Source organism: Acomys russatus, chromosome 31 (genome assembly GCF_903995435.1).
Source record: "Acomys russatus chromosome 31, mAcoRus1.1, whole genome shotgun sequence".
Classification (NCBI taxonomy): Eukaryota; Metazoa; Chordata; class Mammalia; order Rodentia; family Muridae; genus Acomys; species Acomys russatus.
Window position 1 is genome coordinate 248670 of NC_067167.1, and position 24523 is coordinate 273192.

Below are 24523 nucleotides of genomic sequence, written 5' to 3' on the forward strand. Positions count from 1 at the left end.
TTGGAAATAATCCTCTTCTACTTTATCCATGCATTTAGAATCTACTTCACTTCTAACCAGAGCAATAAGACAACAAAAGGAGATCAAGGGTATCCAAATGGGAAAGGAGGAAGTCAAATTATCCCTATTTGCAGATGATATGATAGTGTACATAAGTGACGCTCAAAATTCCACCAGAGAACTCCTACAGCTGATAAATACCTTCAGCATATTAGCTGGTTACAAAATTAATTCAAAAAAGTCTGTAGCCTTCCTATACACAAATGACAAGCTTGCAGAGGAAGAAATTAGGAAAACCACACCCTTCACATTAGCCCCAAGCAATACAAAATATCTAGGAGTCACTCTAACTAAGCAAGTGAAGGGCTTGTTTGAAAAAAAATTACAAAACTCTGAAGAAAGAGATTGAAGATGACATGAGAAGATGGAATGATCTTCCTTGCTCATGGATCGGGAGAATTAACATAGTAAAAATGGCTATCCTACCAAAAGCAATCTACAGATTCAATGCAATCCCTATCAAAATACCTACACAATTTTTTAAAGACATTCAAAGTTCAATTCTGAACTTCATATGGAAAAACAAAAAACCCAGAATAGCTAAAACAATCTTGTACAATAAAAGGTGCTCCAGAGGAATCTCCATACCTGATCTCAAACTGTAATATAAAGCAATAGTAATTAAAACAGCATGGTACTGGCACAGCAACAGGCTGGTTGATCAGTGGAATCAAATCGAAGACCCAGATATGAACCCACACACGTATGGTCACTTGATTTTTGACAAAGAAGCCAAATCCATTCAATGGAAAAAGGATAGCATCTTCAACAAATGGTGCTGGTCTAACTGAAGGTCTATGTGTAAAAAAATGAAACTGGACCCATATTTGTCACCTTGGACAAAACTCAAATCCAAGTGGATTAAGGACCTCAACATAAAACCAGAGACACTAAGTCACTTAGAAGAATAAGTGGGGAAGAGCCTGGAACATATTGGCACAGGAGACAACTTCCTGAATAGAACACCAATGGCCCAGGCCTTAATGTCAACCATTAATAAATGGGACCTCATGAGGCTGAGAAGCTTCTGTAAGGCAGGTGACACTGTCAAGAGAACAAAGCAACATCCTACAGACTGGGAAAAGATCTTCACCAACCCTACATCTGACAAATGTCTAATATCCAAAATATAGAAGGAACACAAGAAATTAAGCACCACCAAACCAAATAACCCAATTGAGAAATGGGGCTTGGAACTAAACAGAAAATTCTCCACATAGGAATATCAAATGGCTGAGAAACACTTAAAGAAATGTTCAACCTCCTTAGTCATCAGGAAAATGCAAATCAAAACAACTCTGAGATTCCATCTTACACCCATCAGAATGGCTAAGATCAAAAACTCAAGTGACACCACATGCTGGAGAGGATGTGGGGAGAGAGGAACACTCCTTCATTGCTGGTGGGAATGCAAACTAGTACAGCCACTTTGGAAATCTATCTGGTGCTATCTCAGAAAAATGGGAATAGGGCTTCCTCAAGACCCAGCTATTCCACTCCTTGGAATATACCCAGAAGATGCTCCAGCACACAACAAGAAAATTTGCTCAACCATGTTCATAGCAGCCTTATTCATAATAGCCAGAACATGAAAACAGCCTAAGTGTCCCTCAGTAGAAGAGTGGATAAAGAAACTGTGGTACATATACACTATGGAATACTACTCAGCTATTAAAAACATGGAACTCCTGAAATTTGTGGATAAATGGATTGAGCTAGAAATGATCATAATGAGTGTGTTAACCCAGAAGCAGAAAGACCCAAATGGTATATACTCACTTATATCTGCATACTAGCCCAAGGGGCATGTCCCTTACCACTTACCAGGAAACTGGGACAGAGGGGAGGACATCCTATTGGGACTCTAGATGAGAGAAGCATGGGAGAATAGCAACCTAGAGGGATCCAGAGGGTCCTAGAAACCTACAAGTAGAACATTATGATAGGCAGATTTGGGCCCAGGAGTCCCACTCAAACTAAGGCACCAGCCAAGGACAATACAGGTGGTAAACTTTAAACCCCTATCTAGATCTAGCCAATGGTCAGAACATTCTTCACAGTTGAGTGGAGAGTAGGATCTGACTTTCTCATGTACTCTGGTGCCTCACATTTGACCATGTCTCCTGGAGGGGGAGACCTGGTGGCACTCAGAGGAAGGAGAGCAGGTTGCCAAGAAGAGACTTGATACCCTATGAGCATATACAGGGGGAGGTAATCCCCCTCAGGGACAGCCATAGGGGAGGGGAATAATGGGAAAATGGGATGGAGGTAAGAATGGGAGGATACAAGGGATGGGATAAACATTGAGATGTAACAAGAATAAGTTAATAAAAAAAAAACAAATAACCAAACCAAAAGAAAAACCAAACATACAACAACAATAAAGCCATGCAGTGGTGGCACATGCCTTTAATCCCAGCACTCAGGAGGCAGTGGCAGGTGAATCTCTGAGTTTCAGACCATCCTCGACTACAGAATGGATTCTAAGACAACCAGAGGGGCAAAATGCAACCCTGTCTTGAGAAAACAAACAAACAAACAAACAACAACAGCAAAAAATGGAGAATTGGGTGTCTTAAGGACTTCAGTATTGTCTTAGAATCTGAGCTTTTTCCCCCTCCCCTGTCTTTGTGCACACCTTTGTGGTTATGATATTGTCATTTCTCAGTTTTGCTCCCTCTCTGGAGAGGGTTTTGACTTTGTGTGAGCAGTGACTTTATTAACGACTTTATGCTTTTTGAAAGATTGAAGTCTTTAGGTTCTGGGCCAAGGGTAAATTTCCTCAGAAGCTGCTTGTATTTATGTTTATGTGTCTCTGCAGCCTAACAAATATATTTATCCTAAAGCTTCATGTTTCCCTGGACCACACAGGAAGTAAAAATTCTAGTCTAAACTCTATAAACATTAATCTGGAGGCTGAAAACTGGAGATTAAATACAGTGGGAGATAAACTTTTTGTCAGAAAAGCTCTTTCTTCCTTCTTTGATGATGATGATGATGATGATGATGATGATGATGATGGTGGTGGTGGTGGTGGTGGTGGTGGTGGTGGTGGTGATGGTTTTTCAATACAAGGTTTCTCTGTGTAGCCACTGCTGTTCTAGACTTGCTTTGTGGACAAGGATGGCCTCAAACTCACAGTTATCTGCCTGCCTCTGCCTCTCCAGTGCTGGCATTAAAGGCGTGTGTCCTCATGCCCAGCAATAAATGTTATACAGGTAAGCATTGATATGAGCATATTTAACTGTGTTATACAGTTACCATGCTTTTTTGGTAAGAGCTCAAAGATATGAAAGTTACTGTTATAAAGTCATGTAGTCATTTTTCCCCCCACGTTTCTATTGTATAGAATCAGTGTTAGGATTCTGAGAAGTGAATGTCAGAGCAGAATTAGTGTGAATCAAAATTATCTGGTTATTTGATCCATAACTTTATAGTTTATGTAAATAGTTACTATAATGTTCCTATATGTTATCAGCCTTTGAATACCTTCAGAATTACTCTATACATGTGTCTTGCATCCACAGGAGCCTGAAAACTCCAACATGCAAGCACTTTCTCATGCCACAGAGTCCCAATTACACAATGCACACTGGGCTATGGTAACATTGCCACCTGTGAGAAAAGATGACACCCCTTAATCATTAATTCAGATTCCCCACCTTAATTCCTTGGAGCTCTTTGTTTGCTTCTTTAGTCCTCTATTGTAGTAATTCAGGAACAGAATTTGTTATTGAGGCTTCTAGTCTTTTTCATTTTACATATTTTTTAAAACTATGTCATGAGATTTTCTTTTTAATTTGAAAGGTAAGTCTTGGAAAATTTCAATTAGACAATACATTAAAGAGAAATGACTACCTTTGACTATTAGTGAGAAAATCACCGCTCTCTGAAAGGAAACTGAGGAGGAGTAGATTTGGAGGAGAGAAATTGGGGTCAGCATGTAATATATGACAGGATAAATTATTTAAGAAAGAAAGAAAGACACAGAGAGAAAGAGGAAGAAAACAAAAGTAAATAAGAGAGAAAACAAGCAAGCAAGCTAAAGGATACAGGACAAACAAGCCAGTTAACAGGATTTCACCTTAGTCTCTGCTTCACGTTCTATATCCAGAAAAACACCTTGAATTTCTTTTGTTTCTAATTACCTGTTGTAGTTGAATAAATAGTGTAGTTACTTCGGAATCATCCAGAATAATTTCAGCTGTGTCAATATGTAAAACAACTCTTTTGGCATATTGCAAGTCAGGAACTATATTAATTCATGAAATCACCTAGTACCATAAGACTGACATACAAGTATGGTTTTTGAGCTGAATTCTAAGGGCTGGGTTTACACACTTACATAAACTTCCATTTTTGAGGAGTTTATGCATACCCTAGGTACCTTGTACCTGGGTTTACACACTTACATAAACTCCCATCATCAAGGAGTTTATGCACACCCTAGGCACCTTGTACCTGGGTTTTCAAAATTGTTGTAGGTGTTTTGTCTCACCCCTTCTCTCCGTAGGAGATGGACACTTCCACCTTTTAAACTAAATGTCCTCCTCTATGGCACCTTATGGATAGGTTAAGCCACTATCTGTCTCCTGAGGAGATGCACCCCATTTTAGAGACAAGCCAGTTGCCTGAGCCAAAGAAGAGAAGGCATTAAGGTTGCCTTTTTAAGTATGTAAATTTTAGCCTTTGAGTTTTTAGGATTTAACTAGGCTGACAAGTATTTTGTCCCCTGTAAGTCCTCGGCATCTGGTGTGACCGCCAACTATCCCCCATGAAAGCAGCTCGTGTTTAGAGGGATAAGCCGGCTGCCAGAGCAGTGACACCTTAACTTCGCAAACAAAAAGCCTTCTGACATGGGAGATGTGCAGTTTGCATGTCTGTTCATGAGAAATTTGTCAGTTTAAATCCTAGGCTGTTTTACAAGTAGCTTATCAGTTAGGAGGTCACACCCTGTGGAGACCAGCCTGGTCTAAAACTTACAGTGATGTCTCTGCCTTTGTCTTCATGGTGTGGGGATTAAGGTTGTTTGTATGACTTTCAAGGAGTCTTCCTCTATCATATCTAATTTTTATCAATTTAGATGGAACCCACAATTTCTCCTTCCCTGTATGAACACATGCAAAACCTCTACCCCATCATAAAACACTTCCTATTCTCCATTCTCCATTATATATTTTGGATATTAGCCCTTTGCCAGATGTAGCTCTAGTGTAGATATTTTCTGAGTCTGTAGGCTGTCACTTTCTTTTGTTGACAGTGTCTTCTGCCTTATGGAATCTTCGCAGGCTCATGAGGTCCCATTTATTAATTGTTGACTTGAGAGCCTGGGATGTTAATGTTCTGTTCAGGAAGCTGTCTCCTGTGCTAATGTATTGCATGCTCTTCCCCACTCTTTCTTCTAACTGACTTAGATGGTGTGGTTTTATGTTGAAGTCTTTAATCCACATGTACTTGGGTTTTGTGCATGGTAATGAATGTGGATCTACTTGCATCTTTCTACATGTAGACATCCAGTTAGTCCAGCACCATCTGTTAAAGATGCTATCCTTTTTCCATTGAATAGATTTGGCTTCTTTGTCAAAAATCAAGTGTTCATATATGTATGCCTTCATTTCTTGGCCTTCAATTCGATTCCATTAATCAACCAGCCTATTGCTGTGCCAGTACCAGGCTATATTAATTACTGTTTTTCTACAGTACAGCTTGAGATCAGATATGGAGATTCCTTTGGTGGATCATTTCTTTTACAGGATTGATTTAGCTATTTTGGGTTTATTGTTTTTCTATACGAAGTTGAGAATTGATTTTTCAATGTCTTTAAAAAAGTATGTAGGCATTTTGATAGGGACTACATGAATCTGTAAATTGCTTTTGGTAAGATGGCCATTTTTACTATGTTAATTCCCCTGTTCCAAGAACAAAAGAGATCTTTCCATCTTCTGATGTCATCTTCAATCTCCTTCTTCAGAGATTCAAAGTTTTTTTTCAAATAAGTCCTTCACTTGCTCAGTTAGAGTTACTCCTAGATATTTTATATTGCTTGTTGCTATCACAAGGGTGTAGTTTCCCTACTTTCTTTGGCTGCATAATTTTCATTTGTATATGGGAAAGCTACTGACATTTTTTAGTTAATTTTGTATCCAACCACTTTGCTTAAGGTGTTTATCAGCTATAGGTGTTCTCTGGTGGAATTTTGGGGGTCACATATGCACACTATGATATCATGTACAAATAGGGATAATTTGACTTCCTGCTTTCCCATTTGGAACCCTGGATATCCTTTTGTTGTCATATTGGTCTGCCTTGAACTTCAAGAACTATATTGAAGAGTCACGGAGAAAATGGGTAGCCTTGCCTAGTCCCCAATTTTAGAGGAATTTCCTTAAGTATCTCTTTATTTAATTTCATGTTGGGTATTGGCTTGTTGCATATAGCCTTTATGATGTTTAGGTGTGTGCCTTGTATCCATGATCTCTCTAAACCTTTAAACATAAATGGGTGTTAGATTTTGTCAAATGCTTTTTCTGCATCTATGGAGATGATCATGTGTTTTGTCTTTCCATTTGTTCATATGGTGGATTATATTTATGGATTTACATATATTAAACCATCCCTGCATGTCTGGAATGAAGCCTACCTGGTCTTGTTGAATGATGTTTTTGATATGCTCTTGTATTCAGTTAGAGAGTATTTTATTGAGTATTTTTGCGTCAATGTTCATAAGAGAAATTGGTCTGAAATTCTCTTTCTTTGTTGAATCTTTGTGAGATTTAGGTGTCAAAGTGACTGGGACTTCATAGAAGGAGTTCCATCTATTTCTATTTTGTGGAATAGCAAATTGAATCCTTCAAGAAAATTGTTCATTTCCCTTGAGTATAAGTAGATCAATGACCTCAAAATAAAACCAGAGACACTAAATTGGTTAGAATAAAAAGTGGGGAAGAGCCTGGAAAACATTGGCATAGTTTCTGTCCTGAACGGAACACCAACAGCCCAGGTCTTAAGGTCAACAATTAACAAATGGGACCTCATGTGGCTGAGAAGCTTCTGTAAGGCAGGAGACTGTCAGAACAAAGCACCAGCCTACAGACAACATAAAAATCTTCCCCACCCTACATCTGACAAAGGTCTAATATTTAAAATATATAAAGAACTCAAGAAATTAAACACCACTAAACCAAATAATCCAATTAAGAAAAGGGGCTCAGAATTAAACAGAGAATTCTCAACAGAGAAATATCAAATGGCTGAGAAACACTTAAAGAAATGTTCAACGTCTTAGTCATCGGAAAAATGCAAATCAAAACGACTCTGAGATTCCATCTTACACCCATCAGAAGGCTAAGATCAAAAATTCAAGTGACACTACATGCTGGGAGGATGTGGACAGAGAGGAACACTCCTTCATTGCTTGTGGGAATGCAAACTTGTACAAACACTTTGAAAATCTTTCGGGTGTTTCCTTGGAAAAGTGAGAATAGGACTTCCTCAAGACCCAGATATTCCACTCCTTGAAATGTACTCAGAAAATGCTCCACCACACAACAGGGACATATGCTCAACCATGTTCATAGCAGCCTTACTCGTAATAGTCAGAACCTGGAAACAGCCTAAATGTCCCTCAGTTGAAGAATGGATAAAGAAACTATGGTACATTTACATGATTGAATACTACTCAGCTATTAAAAACAAGGAATTTCAGAAATTTGTGGACAAATGGATCGACCTAGAAAGAATCATAGTGAGTGAGTTAACCCAGAAGTAGAAAGAATTGCATGGTATATACTCACTTATAATTGGGCACTTGCCCAAAAAGCATGTCCCATCAAAGTCTTCACTTACCAGGAGATTGGAATAGATGTGATGACACCACACTGGGACTCTTAGTAAGAGAAATCGAGGAGATAGGGAAATAGAAGGATCCAGAGGATCTTAGAAACCTACAAGAAGAGCCTCGTAACAGGTGGATCAGGTCCCGGTGGGGGGGGGGGGTCAGTTCAAACTGTTGCACTAACCAAGGACATTACAAGTAGTAAACATTGAACTCCTAGTCGGATCTAGCCAATGGACAAACATTCACCACAGTTGAGTGGAGAGCAGGGACTAACTGTGACATGAACTGTAGTGCTCCATATTTGCCTACCTCCCCATGGTGAGGAGCCATGGTGACACTCAAAGAAAGAATAAGCAGGCTACCAAGAGGAGACTTCATAGCCTATGACCATAAAGTGGGGGAGGAGATCCCCCTCGGTCATGGACCTAGGGGAAGGGAATAGAGTGAAAGTGGGAGAAAGGAAAGAATGTGAGGATACAAGTAATGGGATAAGAATGGAGTTGTAATATGAATAAATTAATTTTTTAAAAGATCACACAACTGTGGTTGTTTTGTCCTGCTGTGTCCACTCTGAGTACATTGGGATAGAACTCAAATTTAGGATTATCTTCAAAGATTATATATATAATTTCTACTGTAATATGAGGTATTATACCCACTCTACCCAAGGAGAATACAAGCTTTATTTCTAATACCTTAAAACTGGTATTGCAGGCTGTTAGGATAATCGATACAAGCTAATTGTTGGTTGATCAAATCATGGTCATGTCAATTATAAGTCTATTTTTATCACAAGTATATATTTCCTAGATTAAACAGATATATATGATTCTATAGTATATAAGGTAAAATCATTAGATAATGTCTTCAAAAGTCTCAGAGAACCACAGAGTATGACATTTAAAGATATTTTTATTGTTTTAAAGATTCTTTGACAACAAGACAGGTTAAACACTGGCAACACCCAGCCTACCTCAAAGAAGATTATGAACACCAAAGGACCTCCTTATGGAGATGGTCTCAAATTCTGCAAACCAGCCACTGGGCAAAAAGTCCCCATTTCTGCCACAGACAGAATTCTTCCCAAGAGATGCTAAGTCTGGATGGGGACAGAATTGATGGCAAAACTCTGCCAAGACAGGGTAAGCAAGTCCTCACCAGTTCCTGACTCATAAATGTATCTGTCAGGTATATTGGGCCAGAAGGCTGAAGATGATAATACAGTGTTATAGTGAGTTTTGGATGACTGTTCAAGAAGCAAACTGTCTCAGTTTCTTTTTAATTTTGGAAACTACTAACCTACACTTCTGGTTTACATAGGTAATTAAGTTTTATTCCTGCTCAAGTCTCTGATGTAGTGGAGACCAGATAGTTTAATCTTCCAATTAAATTTAGTTGTTTAGCTGTTAAGATGGTTTTCAGTCTATATAAATGCTTTAAGTGGGTTGAGATGAGAGTCGAAAGGTATTAATTTGCATTCAGAATTTTAGATGCACCAATATAGGAAATATAATTTCTTCAAGTTTGCCAAATCCAAGTAGCCAAACACTATGAATGTAACATTTTTATAAGTCCTGGTTGTTCTGTGTTTCTTCCTGCTGTGGGTAGTTTATTTTATTTATGTGTAATAATATGTGTATGTAAAAAGAAATATAATTTAAAAAGTAAAACTAAAAAACAAATCTTAGTGAAGATTTTGGAATATATTACTACTTTTTAATAATGATGTAATTTGAATTGTGTGCATGTGTGTACACGCGTGTGTTTAAGTGTGTGTCTTAGTATATTTTTGTGTACACCTATGAGTTCACATAACCATGGTGCCCAAAAGAAGGCATCAGTTGGATTTTCTGTTTGGAGCTATTGTTACAGGTGGTTGGAATAATCATTGTCTCAGGACTGGACTGGATATTGAATCAGGTCCTCTACAACAGAAAGGCATACTATTAACTAGTAAGTTATCAAACTATCTTTTGTAACTTTTCTATTTGTTAATTAAGATATTACTCTCTCTTCTAGGTAATATTCCTTTAACTCATACAATATTATTAGGTGTACCTTACCTTCCACTAGTAAGAAGGACATTGTTTCAATTTCATCTGTAAACAACTGTTCACTCTCTAAAATCATCCTGTATTTTACTCTCACTATTGAACTGCCATAAAAGTCATTCATTCATCCAAGTGTTAAAAAATACTTTGAATTTATTGTGAAGGTTTTTTGTTAGACAAGAAAAGAACATTTCTACATTGTACACATGACAAAAAGATAAGTCTCATGAAAAAAAAAGGTTTAGCACATGATTATATGGAATAGGTAGGTAACATTAGCAGATATGATACTGACTAGCATCACCATTAGAGACAAGTGTGAAAGTCATTCTAAAAACAAGTAGATATTGTATTGCAACCTCATATTTGGTGGCTGTGTAGACCAATTATTTGTAAGTTGTAGTTCATATAATATGAGTTTAGGAGTAGGATTTCTTCCTGAACTTTTGGATAGAGTTTCTTTCAGGTTTTAACACAATTATGTAGAACTTAGGAAAAAAGATACATCCAAGCATCCCTGCACTGGAAGACAAGATGGAGAAGATCTCCACAGCAACCATTACCATGCCCTTGGTGCTGTGATATACAGGGAAGAAGCTGACCCAGACACAGCAGAACACCAGCATGCTGAACGTCAGGTACTTGGCTTCATTGAAGGTGTCAGGCAGGTTTCTTGCCAGAAAAGCCACAGTGAAACTTCCCATGGCCATGAAGGCCAAGTATCCCAGGACAGAGTAGAACGCAGTAACTGAGCCCTTGTTACACACAATGATGATATGGCCATGCTCAGACTGTGCATCAATATCAACAAATGGAGGAGAAGATCCTAGCCAAATTGTACACAGAATTACTTGGAATAGGGAGCAAGTGGGAATGATGTAGTTAGGTACTCCTGATATTAGGATATACTTCATCCTTCTTCTGGGGCCTGTGAGTTTGAAAGCCAGAACTACAGTGATTGTTTTGGCCAGAACTGTGGAAACAGCCACGGTGAATACAATTCCAAATGTGATCTGCTGCAGGATGCAGGTGGATGTGTTTGGACGCCCAAGGAAGAGCAAGGAGCAGAGGAAACAGAACATGAGTGATATAAGTAAGAAGTAACTGAGGGTTTTGTTATTGGCCTTTACAATAGGAGTGTCATGGTGCTTCACAAAGACCCCAAGAACCACAGCAGTGAATGCAGTGAAGCACAGGGCTATTAAGGCAAGAGCCATATCTAATGGATCTTCATAGCTCAGAAAGACCACAGCTTTGTCTATACAGTGGGTCTGCTCTGGGTTGGCATACTGCTCCTCTGGACACATCACACATTGATCCACATCTGATGGAGAAAGGGAGGTTTTATTAGTGCTGCTTCAGCATTTTATTGATAGGACATTAGAGAAGAATGGCTATATGCACCTTTAAATACTGATTATGTAATTCAAGGACAGTTTTGCACAGCAATGTTTTTATTAGATCATAGTCACTCTCTTTAAGATAAAGCAATCATTTCTGTGTTTATTGAATTTTGTTCATGATATAATTTATAATGTTTTCTGTAAGTACAGTTTTCTACGTTGTTCTTCATATTATACTGAAATGACTTAGACTCTTGAATTCAGGAGAGGTAAATCATTAGTGACAGTGTACTTGAGTGTATTTTAAAATAACAAATTCTGTATATTCATTTCTCCTGAAGTTGTTGACTGTGTTATCGCTGTTGCCTCTATGACAGAAGGAGACTCTGCCTTCTATTGGGATAAGACCTATTGTAAATTTTTGAGTTTCAATTCACTAGCCCAAACACGCTACATAAATGGAATGAGTAGGTTGTGTGTGTGGTTTATATTTGTGTGTGAGTGAATGTAGAAGTAATAAGAAATTTTATGAATCTGAGTTTTATTGCAGTTATAAAGAGCATTTAGTAGGGTGAGAGTGACAGTTGAATGACATATAAATATAAAATTAATGATTTAAAACTGCAAAATATTAAATAAGACTTTTCTCAGTTCTATGCTTATCTAGTCATAGGGACCAGGACTCCTGATACTTGCTAACAACAAAAGTACAAAACCCTATACTTACTGAGCAGTAAAACCTTTCATATTGATTCCATTTTGTTTTAAACCGTTCAGCCCATTCCTCCTCCCTTCTTTTAAACTCTAGGGGACCCATCTCTGTGAGTGGACTCAAGGGTGAAATACACATAGAAAAACAACATGAGCAAGATAACAAAAGGATTCCAATAGTGGTAACCAATTTTTTTCCCTATAGTACTTCATTCATAAGTTGCAAGATCCAGAATGTCAACTGAAATATATGTGTGTGAAATTGCACCCAGTTATTGGATAATTGCAGAGACTGATGATGTGCTTCAAATCATTTCATTATTTTTATCTAGAAGAATGTATTTATGGATATAATTAGTAAATGTTTTTAAACACCTTAGCTAGTTGGTTCAACTATAGAGAGAATATAAATATTTCTCAGAAAATCAGAATTCAAATTCCAGTACTTAAGTCTGGTGTCTCAAAACTGCATGTAACTCTATCTACATATGTTTTGTAGCCTCTCACCTGCATCTGCACTTGTTACATGCATCCACCTTCCTCTAAAACATAAACCTAATTAAAGTGATAAGAATAATTTTAGTAATTTTGTGGTATTTGTTAATGTAAATCACCTCTACTATTATTTGGTTTTACATTTAAAACCATTATATTCCATGTAGTTTGTTTTAGAGAATGTTGTATGTTGGAATGCATGTATGTAAGAAGCCATCTTCTAGGAGTTAGTTACCTACTCCTTCTACATGGATCCTGGGCATGAATTCAGTTCGTCAGCCTCAGTGTCAAGATATTTAGATTCCAGGTCATCTCAACTGCCACTAGTGCCTTTTGATAACTTTCATTTAATTATATAGGATGACAGGCAAAATACTTGAAAAGTTATCCATTGGCTATTTGCATTTAGCCACTTCTAACTAAATAATCATTTGACTAACATGTTGTGTGTAGGTGTTAGTAATATTTTGAAATAAATTCTTTCTGTGTAAATTACTCTAAGCTATAACATTGTTGCATTAATTGGATGCAGTATATAACCTGCTGGTTACAAGGATCCTCATATTTCCTACATCATGTCTAAGAATCATCCCCCCATACTTAGAATTACATAACATCAGACATTTGAAAATTGGTCTTTGGATATTACAAAATGTCTTCCATCTCATTCTTAGAGTCTCATAATTATAAGAGACATATTTTCCCTCTGTAGTATTATAACAGAGAACTTGTATTTGGTACCCAACAGTGACATGACAGGATCTAGCATGTCTGATGACATATTCTGTACTGCACGGAATCCTGTACATATGTGGAGTGCACAAACCATGTAGGGGCACATGCATACATGCTAAGAGAATAAATAAACATTTCTAAAATCCGTGACTAGAATCTAATATGCATAGAGTTTTATTTTGAATATATTTTATTAATTTATTCTTATTACATCTCAATTGTTATCCTATCCCTGTATCCTCCCATTCTTTCCTCCCTCCCATTTTCCTCTTACTCCCCTTGCCTATGACTGTGATGAAGGGGGATCCCCTCCCCCTGTATATGTTCATAAGGTATCAAGTTCAAGTCTCTACTTGGTAGCCTGCTATACTTCCTCTGAGTGCCACCTGGCTTCCTCATACAGGGGACATGTTCATATATGGGTTACCAGAGTTCGTGTGAAACTCAGACCCCACACTCCACTCAATTCAAGTGGATCAAAGATCTCAACATAAAACAAGAGACACTAAGTCAGAAGAAAAACTGGGGAGGACCCTGAACACATTGGCACAGGAGATAACTTCCTGAACAGAACACCAGTGGACCAGGCCTCAAGGTCCAAAATTAATAAATGGGACCTCATGAGGCTGAGAAGCTTCTGTAAGGCAGGAGACACTGTCAACAGAACAAAGTGACAGCCTACAGACCAGGAAAAGATCTTCACCAACCCTACGTCTGACAAAGGTCTAATACCCAAAATATATAAAGAACTCAAGAAATTAAACACCACCAAACCAAATTACCCAATTGAGAAATGGGGCTCAGAACTAAACAGAGAATTCTCCACAGAGGAATATCAAATGGCTGAGAAACACTTAAAGAAATGCTCAACCTCCTTAGTCATCAGGGAAATGCAAATCAAAACAACTCTGAGATTCCATCTTACACCCATCAGAATGGCTAAGATCAAAAATTCAAGTGACACCACATGCTGGGAGGATGTGGACAGAGAGAAACACTCCTTCATTGCTGGTGGGAATGCAAACTAGTACAGCCACTTTGGTAATCTACCTGGAGCTATCTCAAAAAACTGGGAATAGGGCTTCCGCAAGACCCAGCTATTCCACGCCTTGGAATATACCAAGAAGATGCTTCAGCACACAACAAGAGAATTTGCTCAACCATGTCCAGAGCAGCCTTATTCATAATAACCAAAACCTAGAAACAGCCTAAGTGTCCCTCAGTAGAAGAATGGATAAAGACACTGTGGTGCATTTACACAATGGAATACTACTCAGCTATTAAAAACAAGGAATTCCCGAAATTTGTGAACAAATGGATTGAATTAGAAATGATCATAATGAGTGAGTTAACCCAGAAGCAGAAAGAGTCAAATTGTATACACATAGAGTTTTAGAAGAGATAAATCATTAAGAAAATCTAAAAAACAAATCATGCAATTGAAGTTTGAGTATCAAAATCTTTCTTTGAGAAAATGTGATCCTCTGTCAATTGAAAATTAGTCATAGTGTCCATAAAAACATAAGCTTTGAGGAGATCCAAGATGGCGGCAAGCAGTGTGTACCATGTTTGGAGGCTCCAGTGAACAAATCAGGGAATTGCACAGACTTCTGAGCCAGGAACACTAAGGTCCCCACACCACGGCAGCAGGAGTCCTCCACGGTTCAGAGGGACCAGAGTGCGGAGGACCGACCTACGTGCCCCTGCATATGGGAGGAGCGTGGAATTTCTCAGATCGGAGTAGCAGCAGCAGAGGCAGCGGCAGCAGCGGCACCAGTGGCACCAGCGTCAGAGGCAGTGGGGGCTAAAGTTTGCAGCTCACAGCCTTCCAGTGGAGGCGATTGATGTGGTGGCCGGTGGGAGTTTCTGCAGGAGAGAGGACTCTGGACAAGATTTGGGTCGCATGGTTCGTGAGACCCAAACTGGACTTGGTGGACAGTTCAGCCCCAGAGTCCTGGGTACAGCTCAGTGGGCAGTGCCGTGGAGACCCTGGCTCAGCAAGCAATTCTGCCCAAGGCGCTAACTCAGTGCAGCCACAGCTCCCTTGCTGTGATGCAGGCTGGGCAGAGCACTCAGTTTCACCCTAGGCGCTAACTCAGCGCAGCCACAGTTCTCCTGCTGTGACGCAGGCTGGCAGGAGCACTCAGTTCCACCCTAGGCACTAGCTCAGCACGGCCACAGTTCTCCTGCTGTGATGCAGGCTGGGCGGAGCACTCAGTTCCACCAGGGGAGCTACCTCAACTCAGCGAGCAGTTCTGCCCTAGACACTAGCTCAGCTCAGTGGACAGTTCTGGGGTACTGACGCAGGCTGAGGTCAGCACACAGATTCAGCCCAGAGGCCCTAGCTGGACTTACCAGGCAGTTTGGGGCCAGAGACTTTAGCTGAGCTGTGCGCACAGGCTCAGCGGTCCTAAGACTCTAGCTGGACTATGCACGCAGTTTAGGCCTGGAGTCCCGGGCTGATCTCAGCACACAATGTGAGTCCAGAGTCCCTGGCTGAGCTCAGTGCACAAATCCGCCCCGGAGACTCGGGTGGAGCTCGGCGTGCTGTTTGGAGCCAGAGTCACTAACTGTGCTTGGCAGACAGACTGGGCCCAATGACTCTAGCTGAGCTTTAGGCACAGGCCCAGCTCTAAGACTCTGGTTGGACACAGTGTGCATTTTGAATCCAGAATTCCTGGCTGAACTTGGCAGACGGTTCAGGCCCTGAGTCAATAACTGACCACAGCACGCACTTTGGGCCAAAAACCCCTAGCTGAGCTTGGTGTGCAGTCCCAGCCCAAAAATTCTGTGCATTTTGGGACCAGAATCTCTAGCTGAGCTCGGCAGACAAATCAGGCCCTGAGAATCTAGTTGGGCTCGGTGCGTGGTTTGGGCACATTGTCCCTAGTTGGACTTGGCAGGGGACCCAGAAGGCTGTGGATACCTTGGCCTGACCAAATGCTCATTCAGAGACACAGAATGATTGTAGGACCCATAGCACAATGGAGCTGAGGATCACTGGCTGTGAGAGCCCAAAACGACACGGCTAACCTCCTGTCATCCACACCAGTGAAGCATCAGAGCTTAAAGCATACAAAAATCATGAGAAAACAAGTGAATCTATCATCAGACTCCCTCCATCCGACTCTGGAAGCTACCCGACAAAAACAGAGATGGCAAGATGTCTAAAGGACAGCGTAAAAGCATACGCAAAAAAAAAACCAAAATTACATGGCATCTCCAGTTTACAGCTATCCCAAAGAAAACAACCCAGAGAATTCAAAAACAATGGAAACACAAGAAAATGACCTCAAATCCTTGGTAATGAGGATGAAAATGGAGGAAATAAATAAAATTCATAATCAAATGCAGGAAGATGCAGACAAACAGGTGAGAGACATAAAAGAAGCACATAGAGTGGAACTGGAAAAAATTGCAGGAAAATGCAAACAACCAGATGAAAGAAAGAAATACAATGGTTCAAGCTCTGAAGACCTATAAAGTGGCAATGGAAGAAACGCAGGAATATACAAAAAAACAGATGAAAGAAATCAAAAAAATCAGTTCAAGATCTGAAGATGAAAATGGATTCAATGATAAACAAACAAACAGAAGAAAAACGAGAATGTGAGACCTCAGAGAAGAAGACGAGCAACACAGAGGTCAGCTTTTCTAACAGAATCCAAGTGATGGAAGAACGAATCTCAGGTCTAGAAGATACAATCACAGAGCTTGAAGCAACCATTAAAGAAAATGCCAAATCTGGAAAACTCCTGACACAAAACATCCAAGAAATTAAGGACACCATGAAAAGAAGAAATTTGAGGATAATAGGCATTGAAGAAAGAGAAGATATCAGACTCCAAGGCCCAGAAACTATTCTCAACAAAATCATAGAAGAAAATTTCCCCAATCTAAAGAAAGACATGCCTATAAACATACAAGAGGCCTACAGAACACCAAATAGAATTGACCAGAAAAGAAAAACTGCCCATCGCATAATAATCAAAACACAAAACATGCAGACCAAAAAAATATTAAAAGCTGCAAGGGAAAAGGGCCAAATAACATTTGATGGCAAACCTATCAGAATTACACCCGACTTCTCAGCAGAGACCATAAAAGCTAGAAGGGCCTGGACAGAGATCCTGCAAACCCTAAGAGACCACATATGCCAGGCCAGACTACTTTACTCAGCAAAATTATCAATAACCATTGATGGAGAAAACAAAATATTTATGGCGAAAACAAATTCAAACAGTACCTATCCACAAATCCAGGTTTACAGAAGGTACTAGAAGGAAAACTCCATCCCAAAGGGTCAAGCTACAACCAAAACTACTCAGAAAATAGATAACTATCCGATGGCAAAAACACAACTACACAGACGCTCAACTGGAAACAACATCAAAATTAAGACTCTTAACAGTCACTGGTCATTAATATCTCTCAACATCAATGGTCTCAATTCTGCAATAAGAAGACACAGACTAACTGAATGGGTACATAAACAAGATCCAACATTCTTCTGCATTCAAGAAACACATCTCACCCATAATGATAGGCATTACATCAGGGTAAAAGGTTGGAAAAAATATTCCAAGCAAATGGTCACAAGAAGCAAGCAGGTGTAGCCATTTTAGTATCGAACAAAATAGACTTTCAACCAAAATTAATCAAAAGGGATGAGGAAGGACACTTCATACTCATCAAAGGTAAAGTCAACCAAGATGACATCACAATTCTGCTCCCACATCGATGCTCCCAATACAAGGGCACCCACATTTGTAAAAGATCTGCTAAAAAAAAAAAGCTTAAACCACACATCGATCCCCACACAATAATAGTGGGAGACTTCAACACCCCACTCTCATTGAAGGATAAGTCATTGAAACAGAAACTAAGCCGAGAAATAACATCATTAACCAATGCCATGGGTCCAATGGATCTAACAGATATCTATAGAACCCTTCACCCAAACGAGAAAGAATAAACCTTCTTCTCTGCACCCCATGGAACCTTCTCCAAAATTGATCACATCGTATGGCACTAAGCAATCCTCAAGAGATAAAAGAGGATAGAAATAATACCATGTATCCTATCACATCACCATGCTTTTAGGCTGCAATTCAACAACAACAGAAATAACAAAAAGCCTACATGTACGTGGAAACTAAACAACTCTCTGCTAAATGACACCTGGGTCAGGGAAGAAATAAAGAAAGAAATCAAGGAGTTTCTGAAATTCAATGAAAATGAAGAAACAACATACACAAATATGTGGGATACATTGAAAGCAGTGCTAATAGGAAAATTCATAGCACTAAGTGCCTTTAAAAAGAAATTGAAAACATCACACATAAGCATCTGAACAACACAACTGGAAGCCCTAGAAAAAAAAGAAGCAGAAACACCCAAGAGGAGTAGAAGCCTGGAAATTATCAAACTCAGGGCTGAAATTAACAAATTAGAAACTAAGAAAACAGTCCAAAGAATCAACAAAACCAAAAGCTGGTTCTTTGAGAAAATCAACAAGATAAACAGACCATTAGCCAAACTAACTAAAAGGCAGAGAGACAGTATTGAAATCAACAAAATCAGAAATGAAAAGGGAGACATAACAACAGGCACTGAAGAAATACAAAGAATCATAAGATCCTACTTTGAAGGCATAAACGCCACAAAATTTGAAAATGTAAGGGAAATGGATGATTTTCTTGAACAATTTCACTTGCCAAAGTTGAATGAAGAACAGATAAACAAGCTAAATAGTCCCATTTCCCCTACAGAAATAGAAGCAATCATCGATGGTCTCCCAACCAAAAAAAGCCCAGGGCCAGATGGTTTCAGTGCAGAATTCTACCAGACCTTTAAAGGCGAGCTAATACCGATACTCTTCAAGCTACTCCAAAAGATAGAAATGGATGGAAAATTACCAAATTCATTCTATGAGGCCATAGTCTCATTGATACCTAAACCTCACAAAGACTCAAAAAAGAAAGAGAATTTCAGACCAATTTCTCTTTTGAACATAGATACAAAAATACTAAATAAAATACTTGCAAAACGAATACAGGAACACATCAAAGATATCATTCATCATGACCAAGTAGGCTTCATTCCAGGCATGCAGGGATGGTTTAATATACGGAAATCCATCAATGTAATCCACCATATAAACAAACTGAAAATAAAAAACCACATGATCATCTCCTTGGATGCAGAGAAAGCATTTGATAAAATTCAACACCCATTCATGTTTAAAGTTTTAGAGAGATCGGGGATACAAGGCACTTTCCTCAACATAATAAAGGCTATATACAGCAAGCCTATAGCCAAAATCAAAGTAAATGGTGAGATACTCAAGAAAATTCCTCTAAAATCGGGAACAAGGCAAGGCTGCCCACTCTCTCCATATCTCTTTAATATAGTACTCGAAGTTCTAGCCAGAGCAATAAGACAACAAAAGGAGATCAAGGGTGTCCAAATGGGAAAGGAGGAAGTCAAATTATCCCTATTTGCAGATGATATGATAGTGTACATAAGTGACCCTCAAAACTCCACCAGAGAACTCCTAAAGCTGATAAACACCTTCAGCAAATTGGCTGGATACAAAATTAACTCAAAAAAGTCTGTAGCCTTCCTATACACAAATGGCAAGCTTGCAGAGGAAGAAATTAGGAAAACCACACCCTTCACATTAGCCACAAGCAATATAAAATATCTAGGAGTTACCCTAACTAAGCAAGTGAAGGACTTGTATCAAAAAAATTTCAAAACTCTGAAGAAAGAGATTGAAGATGACCTGAGAAGATGGCATGATCTTCCTTGCTCATGGATCAGGAGAATTAACATAGTAAAAATGGCCATCCTACCAAAAGCAATCTACAGATTCAATTCAATCCCTATCAAAATACCTACACAATTTTTTAAAGACATTGAAAGTTCAATTCTGAACTTCATATGGAAAAACAAAAAACCCAGAATAGCTAAAGCAATCTTGTACAATAAAAGGTGCTCCAGAGGAATCTCCATACCTGATCTCAAACTGTACTATAAAGCAACAGTAATTAAAACAGCATGGTACTGGCACAGCAACAGGCTGGTTGATCAGTGGAATCGAATCGAAGACCCAGATATGAATCCACACACATATGGTCACTTGATTTTTGACAAAGAAGCCAAATCCATTCAATGGAAAAAGGATAGCATCTTCAACAAATGGTGCTGGTCTAACTGGAGGTCTATGTGTAAAAAAATGCAACTGGACCCATATTTGTCACCTTGCACAAAACTCAAATCCAAGTGGATTAAAGACCTCAACATAAAACCAGAGACACTAAGCCACTTAGAAGAATAAGTGGGGAAGAGCCTGGAACATATTGGCACAGGAGACAACTTCCTGAACGGAACACCAACGGCCCAGGCCTTAATGTCAACCATTAATAAATGGGACCTCATGAGGCTGAGAAGCTTCTGTAAGGCAGGAGACACTGTCAAGAGAACAAAGCGACAGCCTACAGACTGGGAAAAAATCTTCACCAACCCTACATCTGACAAAGGTCTAATATCCAAAATATATAAAGAACTCAAGAAATTAAACACCACCAAACCGAATAACCCAATTGAGAAATGGGGCTTGGAACTAAACAGAGAATTCTCAACAGAGGAGTATCAAATGGCTGAGAAACACTTAAAGAAATGCTCAACCTCCTTAGTCATCAGGGAAATGCAAATCAAAACAACTCTGAGATTCCATCTTACACCCATCAGAATGGCTAAGATCAAAAACTCAAGCGACACCACATGCTGGCGAGGATGTGGGGAGAGAGGAACACTCCTTCATTGCTGGTGGGAATGCAAACTAGTACAGCCACTTTGGAAATTTATCTGGTGCTATCTCAGAAAAATGGGAATAGGGCTTACTCAAGACGCAGCTATTCCATTCCTTGGAATATACCCGGAAGATGCTCCAGCACACAACAAGAAAATTTGCTCAACCATGTTCATAGCAGCCTTATTCATAATAGCCAGAACATGGAAACAGCCTAAGTGTCCCTCAGTAGAAGAGTGGATAAAGAAACTGTGGTACATATACACTATGGAATACTACTCAGCTATTAAAAACAAGGAATTCCCGAAATTTGTGGATAAATGGATTGAGCTAGAAATGATCATAGTGAGTGAGTTAACCCAGAAGCAGAAAGAATCAAATGGTATATACTCACTTATATCTGCATACTAGCCCAAGGGGCATGTCCCACGAAAGCCTTCACTTACCAGGAAACTGGGACAGAGGGGAAGGCATCTTATTGGGACTCTAAATGAGAGACGCATGGGAGAATAGCAAAATAAAATTATACAGATGGTCCTAGAAATCTACAAGTAGAACAATATGATAGGCAGATTTGGGCCCAGGGGTCCCGCTCAAACTAAGGCACCAGCCAAGGACAATACAGGAGGTAAACTTTAAACACCTTCCCAGATCTAGCCAATGGTCAGAATATTCTCCACAGTTGAGTGGAGAGTGTGATACGACTTTCTCACCTACTCTGGTGCCTCACATCTGACCATGTCCCCTGGAGGGGGAGACCTGGTGGCACTCAGAGGAAGGACAGCAAGTAGCCAAGAAGAGACTTGATACCCTATGAGAATATACAGGGGGATGTAATCCCCCTCAGGAACAGTCATAGGGGAGGGGAATAATGGGAAAATTGGGGGGGAGGAATGGGAGGATACAAGGGATGGGATAAACATTGAGATGTAACAAGAATAAATTAATTAAAAAAATGACAAAAAAAACAAAAAAACAAAAAAAAAACGACATGATCATCTCTTTACATGCAGAGAAAGCATTTGATAAAATCCAACACCCATTCATCTTTATAGAGAGATCGGGAATGCAAGGCACTTTCCTCAAAATAATATAGGCTATATACAGCAAGCCAATAGCCAAAATCAAAGTATATGGTGAGATATTCATGGAAATTCCTCTAAAATTGGGAACAAGGCAAGGCTGCCCACTCTCTACCTACCTCTTCAATATAGTACTTGAAGATCTAGCCAGAGCAATAAGACAACAAAGGGGGATCAAGGGTATTCAAATGGAAAAGGAGGAAGTCAAATTATCCCTATTTGCAGATGATATGATAGTGTACATAAGTGATGCTCAAAATTCCACCAGAGAACTCCTACACCTGATAAACACCTTCAGCAAATTGGCTGGAAAAAAATTAACGCAAAAAAGTCTGTAGCCCTCCTATACCCAAATGACAAGCTTGCAGAGGAAGAAATTAGGAAAACCACACCCTTCACATTAGCCCCAAGCAATATAAAATATTTAGGAGTTACTCTAACTAAGCAAGTGAAGGACTTGTTTGAAAAAAATTACAAAACTCCAAAGAAAGAGATTGAAGATGACATGAGAAGATGGAATGATCTTCCTTGCTCATGGATTGGGAGAATTAACATAGTAAAACTGGCCATTCTACCAAAAGCAATCTACAGATTCAATTCAATCCCTATCAAAATACCTACACAATTTTTTAAAGACATTGAAAGTTCAATTCTGAACTTCATATGGAAAAACAAAAAACCCAGAATAGCTAAAACAATCTTGGACAATAAAAGTTGCTCCAGAGGAATCTCTATACCTGATCTCAAACTGTACTATAAAGCAACAGTAATTAAAACAGCATGGTACTGGCACAGCAACAGGCTGGTTGATCAGTGGAATCGAATCGAAGACCCAGATATGAATTCACACACATATGGTCACTTAATTTTTGACAAAGAAGCCAAATCCATTCAATGGAAAAAGGATAGCATCTTCAACAAATGGTGCTGGTCTAACTGGAGGTCTATGTGTTAAAAAAAGAAATGCAACTGAACCCATATTTGTCACGTTGCACAAAACTCAAATCCAAGTGGATTAAAGACCTCAACATAAAACCAGAGACACTAAGTCACTTAGAAGAATAAGTGGGGAAGAGCCTGGAACATATTGGCACAGGAGACAACTTCCTGAATAGAACACCAACGGCCCAGGCCTTAATGTCAACCAGTAATAAAAGGGACTTCATGAGGCTGAGAAGCTTCTGTAAGGCAGGTGACACTGTCAAGAGAACAAAGCGACAGCCTACAGACTGGGAAAAGATCTTCACCAACCCTACATCTGACAAAGGTCTAATATCCAAAATATAGAAGGAACACAAGAAATTAAGCACCACCAAACCAAATAACCCAATTGAGAAATGGGGCTCAGAATTAAACAGAGAATTCTCAACAGACGAATATCAAATGGCTGAGACACACTTAAAGAAATACTCAACCTCCTTAGTCATCAGGGAAATGCAAATCAAAACAACTCTGAGATTCCATCTTACACCCATCAGAATGGCTAAGATAAAAAATTCAAGTGACACCACATGCTGGCGAGGATGTGGGGAGAGAGGAACACTCCTTCATTGCTGGTGGGAATGCAAACTAGTACAGCCACTTTGGAAATCTATCTGGTGCTATCTCAGAAAAATGGGAATAGGGCTTCCTCAAGACCAAGCTATTCCACACCTTGGAATATACCCAGAAGATGCTCCAGCACACAACAAGAAAATTTGCTCAACCATGTTCATAGCAGCCTTATTCATAATAGCCAGAACATGGAAACAGCCTAAGTGTCCCTCAGTAGAAGAATGGATAAAGAAACTGTGGTACATATACACTATGGAATACTACTCAGCTATTAAAAACAAGGAATTCCCGAAATTTGTGGATAAATGGATTGAGCTAGAAATGATCATAATGAGTGAGTTAACCCAGAAGCAGAAAGAATCAAATGGTATATACTCACTTATATCTGCACACTAGCCCAAGTGGAATGTCCCATGAAAGCCTTCACTTACCATGAAACTGAGACAGAGGGGAGGACATCCTATTGGGACTCTAAATGAGAGAAGCATGGGAGAATAGAAAAGTACAAGGATCCAGAGGGTCCTAGAAACCTACAAGCAGAACATTATGATAGGCAGATTTGGGCCCAGGGGTCCCACTCAAACTAAGGCACCAGCCAAGGACAATACAGGTGGTAAACTTTAAACCCCTACCCAAATCGAGCCAATGGTCAGAACATTCTCCACAGTTGAGTGGAGAGTGGGATATGACTTTCTCATGTTCTCTGGTGCCTCACATTTGACCATGTCCCCTGGAGGGGGAGACCTGGTGGCACTCAGAGGAAGGACAGCAGATTGCCAAGAAGAGACTTGATACCCTATGAGCATATACAGGGGGAGGTAATCCCCCTGAGGAACAGT

General features: G+C 39.5%; 1 protein-coding gene across 3 annotated transcripts in view; it reads right to left on the bottom strand.

The window, feature by feature from the left end:
- Window positions 1–3160: 3160 nt before the first annotated feature.
- The window catches only part of LOC127212742 (vomeronasal type-2 receptor 116-like), a 46141-nt gene continuing 24778 nt past the window's right edge, over window positions 3161–24523 (bottom strand). For 2 of the 3 annotated variants that reach the window (XM_051172873.1, XM_051172870.1), the window contains exons 6-7: window positions 10393–11272; window positions 3161–3194 (exon numbers count right to left, since the gene is read on the bottom strand). In XM_051172873.1, the coding sequence (XP_051028830.1) occupies window positions 3161–3194; window positions 10393–11272 (914 nt within the window). Of the gene's footprint in view, window positions 3195–10367; window positions 11273–24523 lie in introns of those variants that run through there. The other variant, XM_051172871.1, reaches the window with a different exon arrangement.